Below are 14,759 nucleotides of genomic sequence, written 5' to 3' on the forward strand. Positions count from 1 at the left end.
GAAATTTCAAGCTTCGTATAATATTTGAGATATAGTAAATTCCATAAGAAAATTTTTCAATATGGCGTTTCTATATTTCAACGTGGCCCCAATAACGGTTCTTGGATCATGATATCTAAATACCCAAAAAAAAATCATTTCTCATTACAGTGGCTCGTGATTCAAGAACCATTCAGGGCCGCTATATGAATTTTATAAAATAAAAATTTATTTGTTGATCTCATTATATTTTAAATATCATTCGAATGCTAAAATATAATATTTCCGTATAGCGTGCCAAGAACCATTTCAAGGTCAAAACGTGGGAAATAGAAACTATAGTAGACTTAAATATAATATTTGCTTATATTAATTTAAAAAATATTTTTGGGTTACTAAATATAAATTGGGAGATCAAAATTTACTTGTAGACCGCACTATATTTCACATATTATATTAAGATTCAAATTTCATATTCTCATATGTTAATACCAGAACCATTCTAGGATCATTTATATGAAAACCAAAAATTACTATAATGCCCAAGTTTCATACTTTTATATGATGATCCAACCAGTCTAGAATCACTACATAGACCTAGCAAATAAAAATTTACTCATAATTCCACTATATTTTGAATATCATACAACTTCCCAAATTTTGTATTCCGATATAATAACTCAAGAACCATTCAAAGATCGCTACATGGAAAATAAAAATTACGGCAAGGCTCGAACATCATCGTATTCACATACAGTTACCTAGGAACTATTCCAAAGTCACTAAATAAAACAGAGGAAACTAAAATTTGCTGAAGATCCCAATATATTTTAAATAGTATGCAAATGTTCTGATTTCATATTTCTATGAATTGACTCAGAAACAATTTTGGGATCAGTATATGAAACCCCCGGGACAATAACAATTTACTCGTAGGTCCCGAAATAGTTCAAGTCTTATACGAGGGCTTCAATTCATAGGACCCCCTCTCCATTACAACGTTCTCGTTTGCTCCTTCCCGTCTCCCCCATCCTTTTCCGATTCCCCGAGTTCTTCTCCAACCCCGGAGAGAGAGAGAGCAGAAGAAAAGAAAGAACATAACAGAGCGAGAGAGGTCATCAAGCCGGGGGAGAGGGAATTGGAGTGGAATTAAAGGTCGTCGGTGATGGCGTTGAAGTTTTTGAACAAGAAAGGATGGCACACGGGAAGCCTCCGCAACATCGAGAACGTGTGGAAGGCCGAGCAGAAGCACGAGGCCAAGCAGCGCAAGCTCGAGGAGCTCCGCAAGCAGATCCAGGAGGAGCGCGAGAGTTCCGAGTTCCGGCAACTCCAAGAACAAGCCGGCCTCGTCCCGTATGAAATTAATCTCTCTGGGCTAGATTTAGGGGTGTTTGATCTTCGGACAGTTCGTGGATTTTCTTTGTTTTCTTTTGAATCTGTTCAGGAGGCAAGAGCGGTTGGATTTTCTCTACGAGTCGGGTTTAGCGGTGGGGAAAGGGAGTTGCGAGGGATTCAAGGCGCTCCAGCCCCCACCCCCGCCCGCTGCCCTAACAGCCGAGGCTAGTTCCTCCAAGGTATGATTTTTATGCCCCCTTCTCTTGATTACCCCTTTACTGCCCTTGTGCAAGTATTTGGTTCCGGTTCGGAAGTAGGTAATAGCACCCTCAATTACTAATAGTTTATAGAGTTCTACTCGGATTCCTGTTCCATTAATTTTTTTTATTAAAAAATGGAATCTAAAAGGTGCTGCCTTGAGTGCAATTCTGTGCTGGGAGTTGGCTTATGGAAATGTTTTAGATTTGATCACTTGAAAGGTCAGGGAATTTTACTTTAGAACTGAGGTGAGCTTCGTGAGATGTGTATCTTGAATTCTTCAAAAGCTTCTGTTAAGGATTTGGAGGTGATTCGTTTTGCACTAGTGATGCCGAGAGGTCTCTGAACGGCTTGTGAAGCTGGCTAATCTGTTAGCTAATTCAACCACTACAGCTTCTTTCAATGCACCATTACTGAGTTATGCTTTCTATCGTACTCATACGATCATTAACAATGTCAGAATTTCAACTGCGTATGACAAGCTTGAAAGAGGCTTCTGTTGCACCAAATATGCTTCTCTTGCGGATAGTATCATTAATAATATTGTGCAAGCTAGATGGACTTTTCTTATATTTGCTTTTGGTTCCCTTTCCATCCTTTGTAAGTCTAGTATCTTAGCAACAAGACCTACAAGACATTTGGGTATGATGTGTGTTGCCTGCCTGAGCTGACAATAATGGACCATATGATGTAGCACATCTTTAAGATTTTAATCATGCTTTTCAACTTGGAAAACTACATGTTAGGCTTGATTTCTCATCAAGACTGTTGCTGTTATGGTGACTGTGTTTTGGTATTATAGAAATTTCTACTTTGAAAGTATGAGCCATGTTTGATGTTTCTTGGATAATTGGCATGGCTTCCAAGATTTTAGGTATTCTGTGAAGTGTCTAACATTTCAATCTCCAAAAAACCTGCCATGATGATATTTCCATACACTATATAAATGTGGAAGTATGCCAATATCAAAATATACATTACTATAAGGCTAATTTTACTCATCAATGTTACTTATTGCAGAGTGTCTTTCATAGTGTATCACAATAAAGATAGAAGAAGAATAAAATTAGTGGCACTTGAGTAAAGGGCCCAGACATGTCAGTCTAAGCTGTTCACTTGCATCAAAGGCTTGCTAAGCCATGTTAACTGCCAACACTTCTTGATGACACAACCAAGACACTCCATTTTTTGTGTGGCAAGGAGTGTTTACATTGTCCAAAAGTGTCATCATTCTATAATTTTAAAAATTAAAGGGTTTATGTAATGCTGGTTGGGTGATGATGGACGAGTTTTTGGTGGATGTTGTGGATTTCATTCATCTCTGAAAATGTTGAAGACAACAATTTTTTATACAACATTATTGTCTTAGCTGTACATTAATAGCTTTGAATAATTAGTCACTCTTTAATTGCAAAAATAGAAGAAATGAGGACAGTGAGTCTGATCTGCAGTGCTTGTCTCTGAGCATATGATATGAATTAGGGGGAAAAAAATGTACTTATTAGGTAGAGGAGTAGTGGAAGCAAGAGATATCTTTACCTAAAAACCTATGTTACCTAGATGTTTCATTTTTAAGCTATCTGGTAGTGTTGACACTTTTGGATACTTGGACTGTTGGACACAGTAGGACGAGACATGGCAAGGGCTGGACACTTCACTTTGAAGTGTCCTATCAGCAAAAAGTGCCTGACACTTCGTACCTTTTTGGAGTGTTATGCAGAGGCCACTTAGTTTTAAGTGTTGGACACTTAAGTGACACTTTTCTTGACACTTTAAGTGAAGCATCCTTAAGTTTTTGTAGACGCTTCAAGCGAACTATCCTTATGTTTCTAATGCATCAAGATCATATGGACATTTTAAGCAAAGTATCATTATATTTTTAGTGCAAAGTTATCACGATTATCAAAACACTTTAAGCGAAATATTATTATATTTTAGATATAAATATATCACAGTTAGTCATCATTTTAAGTATGTGAACACATCTTAGATGAATCTAGAAAATAAATTAAACAATTTGCACACTCATATTTGTTTCATTAATTTATTTGTTAAATAGCATGTATAATTTCTCTTTTTTCTGAATAAACATCAGAATACACACACGTGCTTGTGCACACACACATTGTGTGTGTGTGCGCGCGCGCGCGCACGTGCGCGCTGCATCCTTGTGTCTAAAAAAAATGTCCATCACTTGAGGATACTTGGACACTGGGTACTCATGCCAAGTTTCTGGTTAACAATGCTGAATGCACAAGATAGTATAAAATGCTATAAGTAATATTTTTTTTGGTAAGGCTGTCATTTCATACAACTCTAGTATGTACAACCCAAAAAATCAGAAAATATATTATACCTATCACTGGTATATTAATATATCACGCAACTCTAGTGTAAGTAATGTCTCGAAAATATGTAAGAAAACACTAAAATACCAATCACAGATATATTAATATATAAGACACATCCATTTATTTTTTTAATTATCCTGTGTCCAGCAGTTGCATCGTTCCAAGAGACTTCTACTACTATAGGATTTCAAACCATTTTGCCCTATCAAAAATTTTTCATGACACTGTTTAGATTTGAAAATTGACATGCATGTCGCCACTTGAACTCATACTTGAGAATGGTTGTAGAAGTGTATTCTAGAGAGGGAGCAGGGAAGTAGGTTTTTTGAAAATCTGTAGAATTCTAGTCATTTCATAGTCACATTTCAAATAACATATGATACAAGTATTTCAAATTTGGTATTGCACTTATTAATTAATGGCATGACTAAGGTTGACTTTAACAAGTAGCATAACAAAGATGCTTGATTAAATGGGGTGAGACATCAAGAAGCAAGTTGGATAAGATACTAGAATTGGTGTGATACACTATGACTAAGATTGTAACACTAGTTAGACATGTTCTAAAAATTGAAACCCCAATATTGTGGCATTCTTCTTTGGGTTTAGCTTTTGTCTTTTTGCCATGACAGGATATTGATTAGATAGCTTGCCAAACCTTCATTATTTTTGGAATTTTACACCATTGAATTTGGAATAACAAGCTCCTTAATGCATTTTTGTCAGTAAGATTCAGATTTCTAATTCAATCCCTATTCTCTCTCTTGACAAAATCCTACCTGGTCCCATGCCTTTCCCCTGTTTTCTGCTTATCCTAGATTTTTTTTTTTTTTTAAACTTTTATCAGATCTAGTATGATCCCACTATTCCTTCCCTATTAAGAAAACAATAAATTAAATTGAATTCATTATTATTCTGATGTAAAATGCATGTTTCTGAATATCAGGATGTAAGTAAAACTTGGGAAGGAACAATTTTCTCAAAAAGATGTCAAAATGATGGCTGAATTATTTGTTGAAGTTTTGCCACTTCCAAATCATAAAAGATTATGATATTTTTAGGCTTACGCTCTTAGCCTAGGTATACAATTCAGAATTCTTAATTGATTGTTTTGGGACATTAATAGGTACATTCTTTGAATAATGTAAGTTCAACGTTACTAGGCACTAAGTATCATTAGGAATTACTTAGGTAATATTTGTCATTGCACTCTTTCACTTAGATAAAGTCTCATGGCATGTTTTATTAGTAACTAGAAGGAATAAGAGAAGGTTCATTAATGATTGAACACCTACTTAACTAAATTCACTTGAGATTTTATTCTTGGTAGCTGAGTACTTTACTGTTTTCCTGTTAAGGTCGGTGTTACATGGACACAAGCAAGATGCAATGCAGATGCATATTCTACAATCTGGCTCAGCATGAGGAAAACAAATGATAGGGTGCCAAGTAGGAAAAATAATTTTAGCTACTTTATACAAATAAATTTTTATTTTGTATATAAAAAGCACTAAATATATTTACTAAGGTGTTTCTAAATACATTTTCCTCCAACTACAAAATTATCTCAGCATTATGAGGAAGATGATGCTTTGCAAAATTATTTTGATGCCTACTGCCTTTAGTAAGCTCTAACAAGTAAACAGAAGCACACTTCTGGCATCATTATGGTAGATCAAACACATCTAGACTTCAACTTTCCTCCAATCTGTAAAAGTTGCATCCAAACAGTATTATAAATGGCTACATTTAACATATTTTTGTTTGACATGGATTCTTGAGCTGGCTCAAGAGTCTAAGAAATAAAAGTTAGAGTATGAGGGGTTGCACAGCAGATTATTAATTTATTGGTGTTTTGTTTGTTAATTTTGTATGCAGTATTCTTTTTATTCTGTCTGTATTTTGGTACTCCTTTATTTATGGATTTTACAACTTACCCTGTGTAGTTGGAACTGCTCGATATTTTAATGTTATCAAGAGCTTATGCATTTTCCCCTCTTTTTTTTTTTTTTTGGAATCATTTGGATTTTTCTAATCAAAAAATAAGTGGAGGCACATTTCTTTATTGTTCATATGATCTATGCTAATCATTTTATTCTTGATATCTCAGGCAGCTGCTCCTGGAGCTTTATTAGAGGCACGTTTCTTTATTGTTCATATGAACTATGCTAATCATTTGATTCCTGATATCTCAGGCAGCTGTTCCTGGAGCTTTATTTGAGGATAAGCCTCAGTCTGCAAATGATGCTTGGAAAAAACTCCACTCTGATCCCTTGCTCCTTATCCGACAACGTGGGCAGGATGCACTTGCCAGGATAAAGAATAGTCCTATCAAGATGGCCATGATCAAAAAATCTGTACGTCATGTGGTCTATGTTTCTAAATACTATATTGTAGTGTGGGACTTTCAACAACCATTTTCAGTAACTTTTAAATTGTTACTTAACTACCATTACATATCCAACTCAAATATTCAATGTTGCATACTTGCATTTGCACAGACATGTATCTCATGAGTAATAGGCAAAAGTAAGAGATATGGGGATACATAGTAAAAATAATTATAACTAATATATGTATGTATTATGCATGAATACATGTATGCTTATTTTTTTAGAATATTAAAAATATAAAATTTTATCTCAAACAAACATTTACTATAGAAAATATTAAAAACATATTACTTATTAACGAGTTTCAGTGTATGTGTTCTTATCCAAACTCAAAATTAGCTCAGGTATGCAAGGAACATGATGGTTTCACAAAGTTATTTCAATAGTTACTTCCTCAATCAAGCTCTAAAGGTTATACAAGCCTAATTCACAAATCTTTGTGACAGCTCCAACTTATTATTGAAAAGGCTAGCTCCCCCTTGATTTATTCAAAGTGCAGTCAAAGAATTTGATGAGTATCTAAGAGTCTGATGTGTCTGACTAGCTGATACATATCCAAATCGATGAATACTTAACAACATGAATTGTTCTAGATAGACATGGGCATCCTGTTAAGCAGATATGACATAGACTTTTATAGACATTAAACCCTGTATATGCTAACAAAATTAGACTATATATTTGAAAAGAATAAAAACAACAACCAAAGATAAATTCCAAGTACTCATCCTTTTTGAGTAATTGTTTCTCTAACTAGCAATCATGCAACCCTGTGTCTTTTTCATGGTAAAGAGGCTCTAACCCAGTTAATTCAACTATGTGGTATTTTAGAATACCCAGCTAGTTCAGTTATTCCGGTAGCATCAGGTGTCTGCTGGTACGCTATGTCGCCTTCTTGCCTTGCTGATTTGGCTAGACTATCAGTTTTGTGCCTTAAACACTTGTTTTGGTACTCGAATCAGGAATCAGTAAATTGTTAGTGTTTTGACGCTCACTTCCATATGTACCTTAATGAAGCATCCAAGGATTCTGACCAAATTCAAACAGCCCATCTGTATAATTGCTGATGTGATGTGGAGAGCTAAGGCATCATGTAAATCCACTGTAATGTCCATGTGCTCTGTCTGCTGTGCTCTGCATGTGCAGCAACGAATTATGCTTGTTTTCAAGATTGGCTGCAGCTTTTCTAATACCCCACCTTGCCCCTGCAAGGTGACAATTATGGTAAAAAAACCATTTTTCTCAACAAGGAATCAACCCTAGGATTTTTGTACAGAGCAGGCTGTTTCTTTCAAAATATTAAATGGTCGTTGTGTAGTTAGGGCCAGCAACATGGCCTAGATAACTTGTGCACTGGTGCCCCTTTTTTTGTGAGACATTGCCTCCTCCCTGATTTGCCTCTCTCCATTGTTGTGCTGATATTTCTTTCGGCAGACTTGCAAAATGAGATGTTGAAGATAAAGATCTATCATTCTTCCTCTTTACTTCATGATTTATTTATTCATTTGGTGTATTTAAACTTTTATATTCAACTGCCATTGGGAATATTCTATTGCATGTTTCATGGGGCAGCAAATCCACCCAGTATAACAAACACTATCAACCCCTTATTAGAAGTAGCTGTATGAATTATATATTGCGCCTATTGATTCTCAAACTGATTACCTTATAGGCCAGTAACCTGATATTTTGACAATGATGCAGCATATGTGCCACTAAATTCACCATCTGAAAGAGACCTTGGTTATGCAGGTAGAAGCTGAGAAAGAGCAGAAGCAAGAAAAGGAGGAGAAACATGAAAAGAAAAAACACTTGCACTACCGTAGCAAGTCAAAAAATGAGAAGCATTCATCCAATGTCCATTCCAAGTCAGAAGACACAAGTGAAGTAGAGGAAGAGAGAACAAAGAGATATCGGGCAACATCTGAGAGGCGAGAGCACAGCAAGTCAAAGCATGAGATGCATTCATCTAGAATTCATTCAGATTCTGAAGACAATAGCGACGTTGAGGTAGAGAGAACAAAGAGGCACCAATCAATGTCTGAGCATCACCGATGTGGCAACTCAAAGCATGATAAGCATGCAGATAAAGTTCATTCAGAATTAAAAAACATGAGTGATGGTGAAGAGAAAAGAAAGAGATATTTTTCAATGTTGGAACATCATCAACACTGTTACTCAAAGCAGGGGAAGCATTCATCCAGAGGTCGTGCAGAGTCAAAATACCAAAGTGAGGAAGAGGGCAAAAAGAGCAATGTTTCAAAATCTGAGCATCATCATCATAGTTCGGACCTTGGGAAAGGAAGCAAGCAGAAGGAAATCGATACCCAGAATCTGCAACAGGAGCCAGGCTATAAGCGACGTCAGGGTGTCCTGAAGATGTCCGAGGAAGAGAGAGCAGCTTGGCTACGAGAAATGCCACTCGATGCAGAACTTCACGAGGAGCAAAGGTGGAAAAGATTGAAGAGAGCAGCTGAGGCTGATGCCCAGGAGGCATTGCGGGCAACTACTTCAGCAGGCAAGACTTTCTTAGATGCTGCCCAAAAGAGCATTTATGGAACGGAAGAAGGGGGAAGCTCTACAATTGAAGAGAGCATTCGTCGCCATGCATATTATTCACAAGGGGGGCTCTGCAGCCCATGAAAGCAATGCTTTCCAGCGGTGAGCCGTGTTGTGTGATGTATTTCATTGGATAAATCTGGTAACAGTATAATGTATTTACTGCCTTTGACAAATTTCTTTATGACTTCATTGGTATTGCTTTATTCTGACGTCACCTGAAGAGCATCTCAGCGTGGAACCAAACTCTCAGTCAGGTGTTCTCTTTACCTTGAGCAATAATGCAAAATTATTCATATGATACTTGAGCTTCGTAGTGAATCGTACCGAGTTTCATGCAAGTTAGAATATAGAATTAGAATTCCCTGGATTTTCCAAGGTTACCAGGTATTCAAAACCCGGAAGGGTAATGTATCCTCAGAAACTGCCTCTGCATACCATTTGATGTATTTGGAGTACTTTCGGTTTGAAAACAACTCAGTGGACAAGGTAAAAGGTGCAGAATTCAAGAATTCTGTAGGTGTGAGTATCTAGCGTCACTGAGAAGCTCCAACCTGATCCTTGGGATTTCCTTCATGAAAAGAGAAGCTTTCCCATTTTAAGGTTTCCTACCATTATCAACCCTGCTCATTTTCTCCTTCACGTTATGCTTTTATTATTGCTTCCCAAAAAACTCGCAAATTTATGTAGCTGAAGAGCACAAAGAGTTTCATGGTTCAATAACAATCAGCTGGCTGCTCTTCTACTGCATGGCGACCTCAACCTTGTCCTGTACTTGATCATAATTCTGTACTTAGTTTATACTTTACATACAAATGCTTTAAAAACCTGATTTACCCTTCAGATTGATCTTGTTCATGACTCCCTCTTTTGATTAATCTAACTCTGAGGCTCCTACATTTTAACGGTTAATATTTTCAGATCTGGTGATAGGATAAATATTCTCCATAGGTGGATATTATATTGGTGCATGCATTTACGCAAAGAGGAATCCTAACCAGAGGAGTCCACTAATATATTTGCTTAGGAGGATTGTAAGGTAACCCCACATAATTCCTTGCTCTCTTTTTGCTAGGACTCTAGATTTGCATCCCTTGTGACATCTTCCTATCTCTTAATGCTTAGTAACTTGATCCAAAGAAAGTGGTTATTCCTGCCCCTCCTGTGCTGTAATGCTGTCTTCTTCGGCTTCCACTTCTCTCTCTCTCTCTCTCTACTAACTCCACAATGCTGGTGTGAGAAGCATCTTCAGCCTCATCTTTCATCCTTGATCATTTCTTGTTCCTATCAAAAACACCAATCAAACACAAGCTGGCTTTAATTTTAAATTATGGACGGCGATGTGGCGGGCGACAAATGCAAATGTGGCGGGTGTACGCATGCCCGGCAGGCTGCGATTAGGCCGGAGGAGGCTCTTAACTTAAAAAATATACTCTAGGAGAATCTCATTTAAGTTTATAATTAAAAAATTTGGTTCAGAATCACAATCCAGGCCTACTTTTCTTATCAGTGGGATACGTGGTGATTAAAGTAATGCAGTGGTGGGAAAGGAACAAAATTAAGCAACAAGCAAAAGAAAATCCAGCCGAAGAACAGCTTGATATCCTCATCTCATCAAAAAGTGGCAAGAACCATTTTCCATTTGGTTAGGATCCTATATGGGCATCACTTTAAGCTTTTTGGAAGGAATTTCCATTTGAATAGCTCCATCTTTACATGGCCCTGAAATAAATGCGCTTTGGTATTATTACTGATCTGTCTCATAAGAAAAAGAAAATTCTGTGATAGCTTAAATAAAACCATTTTTCTAGTACTTCATATCATCTTACCTTTTGAAAGTGCGATCATAATTCTTCCTCCTCTTTTCAAAAAGGATCCAAGAATGCACTACATATTTGACCTATTTCTTCCCTGTGTCCATATCCCAAAGGAATAAAATCGCAGCACCAAGTTTGAATGGTAGTGAAATCAGAACAAGTCCCACAACACAAATCAACTGCCTACACGAAGAACGAGACCAAGTTAACAGTGAGAAGAGATGACACAAACATATCATTAAGCTTGGGGGTGCTATTTCAGGAATACTTTCCTGAGTATTTAACCATGCATCATCATCTACCAGTTTAGTCGGTGCCAAAATCTCAAACTTTATTCGTAAACAGAATATTAGGACCAGTTTAAAAACCTTCATGGAGTACTCCAACATCTCGAGTTTCTCTTGCAGTCCGTTTGATCAGGGATAATCTGGCATGTGAAAAAAAAATCGCAAATCAGATTATTGTGTTTGATATAAAAAGTAGATGGGAGAGATTGTAAAATAAATGGTAAGGTTCTATATCTACTTCCCCGAAAGAGAATATAAAATAACTAGAATGGTATTTATTTTCCTACACCAAGTTACTAAGTGGAAGTAACCTAAAGATATCTTTTCTTGATGAATATGTTCTCACTTATATTATATTAATTATATTAATATATTGATTAATATTATTTTATAAATAATAATATTAAATATATTAATTATTGATAAATATTTATTAATGATCAATAAATGTAACATAGAATTTATTAATAATTTATATATAAAAATATATTAAATTTATTTATAATAAGAAATATATTTTTTAATATATATATAATTAATTTAAAATATTTAAATTAAGCATCATTTATGTACTATATGTATACCGCATATCACTATATTTAATATTCAAAATAGCCAATATTTATAATATTTGCATAGATGCACCATAAATGGCTAACAAATAGATTGCAAAAAAATCTTATTACTTAAATTGTTTATTTAAAGATATTGTTGAAAAGTTTGCAATAATCCTGTATGAGATTACCTCTAATCCAACATAGTAACTTTTCTTTCTGATGCTAGAATAATTTTTTTCACCGAACAAATGTGATAAAATTATCTTTCCTCATTATCATTTTTTGAGATAAATAAATTTCAAGAATCATTAGATTCCTTCGTAAGTTAACATACCTCAACCAAATAAACCCTTGGAATCCTAGCCTATGGCTTGTTATCCTTGAATAGCATAATATTAGACCAAAATGCTGGCATTCATACCACCTTGATAGATCAGAGGTACAATATGTTAATGAAAAATTAAAAGAACTATGAGTAAATCTGGAATGCCTCGTCAAGATTTCTCCATGACAAACTATCTGCTTATTTGTGGAGTATGATCTAATTAATCTAACATAGCCAATAACAAGCTTGGTGCACCTTCTAGTTGGTATATTCTTATCTATGTGTTGATCAATAAATTTATTATGCAAAGTACGTTCCATAAAATTATAAGACAGAGGAAATGGGGAGCTACAAAGAACATAATCCATACAATTAAAGATAAGAGGAGGTCAAAAACTCCAAGCTCTCTCTCTCTCTCTCTTTGCTAAAAATGGAGCATTCATATTACTCTTGTGTGAATAGATCTAGGAGACTCAAAAAATAAAATATTCCTAAAAGACTGAGGGCCCGACTCTAGATGCATCCAAAGAACATCTCCAGTATGTTCAACAACATAGGCGGCTACCTAGTCAGCAACCGTATTGGCCTCCCTGAAAATATGATGAATGGCCAGACTGACACAGCCTGGTAGCCATATCGTAATATCCTGTAGGAGAGGGTGGGAAATGGCTCCCTGCTTGCAGGTCTGTAGCCAGATCACTATAGTGGTTGAGTCACTCTCAATGATAAAATGGTCAGCATGCAAGATCCAGCGAGCATAAATGATCCCGACTCAGGCCACATGAAGCTCTGCCTCGGAGAAGATAGGCTTATCCAACCTGCTCCCTCTAGCCGCAACAAGGTCCGAGCTTAATCTTCAAATCACAAAGCCAACACCATCCTACCTATCTCTGACACTATGATTGAAGTTGATCTTGAGGTATACCATGGTGGAGGCTCCTAGGAAATAAAAGCCCATCAGATCGTTGCACGAGCAGAAAGGGAGTCTCAGGTCTCTAGAGACCTTAAGGTCACTTCAGTTAGCTTCATAGCTGAGATGAGGGCTCACTCCAAAGTAAGTCTTATCGGGCACCGTCTAGACTCGAAGACCACTCCGTTCCTCATCAGTCAAATGTGGTAAGTAATATAGATAACCTGGATGATAGTCGCTCTGATTGCCTCACTCCTAGTGCTTTGACTCAGAAACTCCAGAAAAGCCTGGATCGAAGCCTCAATATGATCATATTATTAATGCTGGCCTATGAGGTGCTACATCTATCTGGCCTTCAAATACTGAAAGAGGACATGCTCCACTGTCTCATCCTCAGCATCGCAAGACGGACATCCGACTGGAAGGTCTAAGGCTCTACCCATTAGAATAGCTTTGGTGGGAAGCTGACCCCCTCAAGCCACCTTCTATAGGAAGAGACTCATCCTCGAATGCACTCCTATCCTTTATATCCAACCAACGTCTAGACATCTAGTGGACTCTTGCTGAAATGGGCAATACAGGTCAGCCGTCATCACTCTTAGGATGCAAGAGGATCTCCAAACTCTGACATCATGATACCTATGCATGGAAATCACAATGGATCGCCCTCCCCCATCTGCTCATTGAAAACATGAGTGAGAGCCCCTGATTCCATCCAATGCCGTCAAGCTAAAATAGGTCACAAACCCTCAAGGATGCAGCAGTCTTGGGGCAAAAAAAGTCGGACAATAGCTCAACGGTAGGTCGGCTACCCATGGATCTTGTAGAAGGTCTATAGACCTACCATCCCCCATTAAGTACCTCGTTTGAGCTATCATATTGCGGGCTTGCTAACAAATCTTCCTCCAGAGAAATGAGCTACTTTAGCTGGCTCAGATCTCCTCATCCACACACTACAAGAAAATGAAGTGTTAGCAATGACTTTTAGCGACGACGAACAAGCCGTCGCTAATACTAAGCTTTACCGACCGAACATTACAGCAAAAAATTTTCTATCGCTAAAAGGTTAGCGAATTATTAGAGATGGCTTAAATACTTATTAGTGATGGCAAAGCCATCGCTATAAATTTAAATTTTAAAAATATCTATCAGCGATGGCTTTAGTGATGAAAGCTAGCCGTCGCTAATAGTGTACCCTAAAAATACCCCTTAGTCCCTACCTACCTCTCCTCTTCCACCCCCCCGCCTCCCCTCTTACACCCCGCCTCCAGTCCCCCTTCTCCCCTGTCACACCGTCGGAGCCAACGACCTCCTCTCTCTAGCCCCCGCACCGCCGTCCCTACCTCCGATCCAATGTCCCCTCGTCGGATCATGGGTTCTCGAGCCCTCCCCTTCCTAAATCGCCCTCCGCCTCCCCTCTTCCCCCTGCCTCCAATCTCCCTTCTCTCCCGCCGCATCATCAGAGCCCCCAACCTCCTCCCCTAGCCCCCACACCACCGTCCCTGCCTCCAACCCAGCATCCCCTCATTGGATCGCATGTTCTCAAGCCCTCCTCTTATCGGAGCACCCTCTTCTTGCTGGATTGGGGCCCCCACCACCTCCCCCCCTTTGCCAGACTGCCCCTCTCCTTATCGGATCGGGCCCCTGCCGTCTCTCCCTTCTCCCCCCACCCCTCACCTTGTTGGATCGGGCCCCCCACCACCTCCCCCTTCTCTCCTTACTGGATCGGGCCTCCTGTTGCCTCCCTTTTCTCCCCACTCCTCTCCCCTTGTCGGACTGAATCTACAGCCGCCTCCCCCTTCTTCCCCCATCCCTCCCCCTTTGGATGCCCAGCTATTGGAGTGCTACGCCGCTAACCCACTGTCGGACCCATCGTCGGCCCCGCACTGCCGTCGGAGCCGTCAGATAATTTTTAGCAATGACGACGGCTCCATTGCCATCGCCACAATCCGTTTCCATCTTTTTAAATTTTTAATATTTAAAATTAT

General features: G+C 38.1%; 1 protein-coding gene across 1 annotated transcript; it reads left to right on the forward strand.

Moving 5' to 3' along the window:
- Window positions 1-968: 968 nt before the first annotated feature.
- On the forward strand, window positions 969-9,178 carry LOC105050021 (uncharacterized). The gene is made up of 4 exons (XM_010929861.4): window positions 969-1,332; window positions 1,424-1,553; window positions 6,119-6,280; window positions 8,069-9,178. The coding sequence occupies exons 1-4, from the start codon at window positions 1,145-1,147 to the stop codon at window positions 8,957-8,959; spliced, it is 1,371 nt and encodes a 456-aa protein (XP_010928163.1). The 5' UTR covers window positions 969-1,144; the 3' UTR covers window positions 8,960-9,178.
- The last annotated feature ends 5,581 nt before the right edge of the window (window positions 9,179-14,759 follow it).

Source organism: Elaeis guineensis, chromosome 8 (assembly GCF_000442705.2).
Source record: "Elaeis guineensis isolate ETL-2024a chromosome 8, EG11, whole genome shotgun sequence".
NCBI classification, from domain to species: Eukaryota; Viridiplantae; Streptophyta; class Magnoliopsida; order Arecales; family Arecaceae; genus Elaeis; species Elaeis guineensis.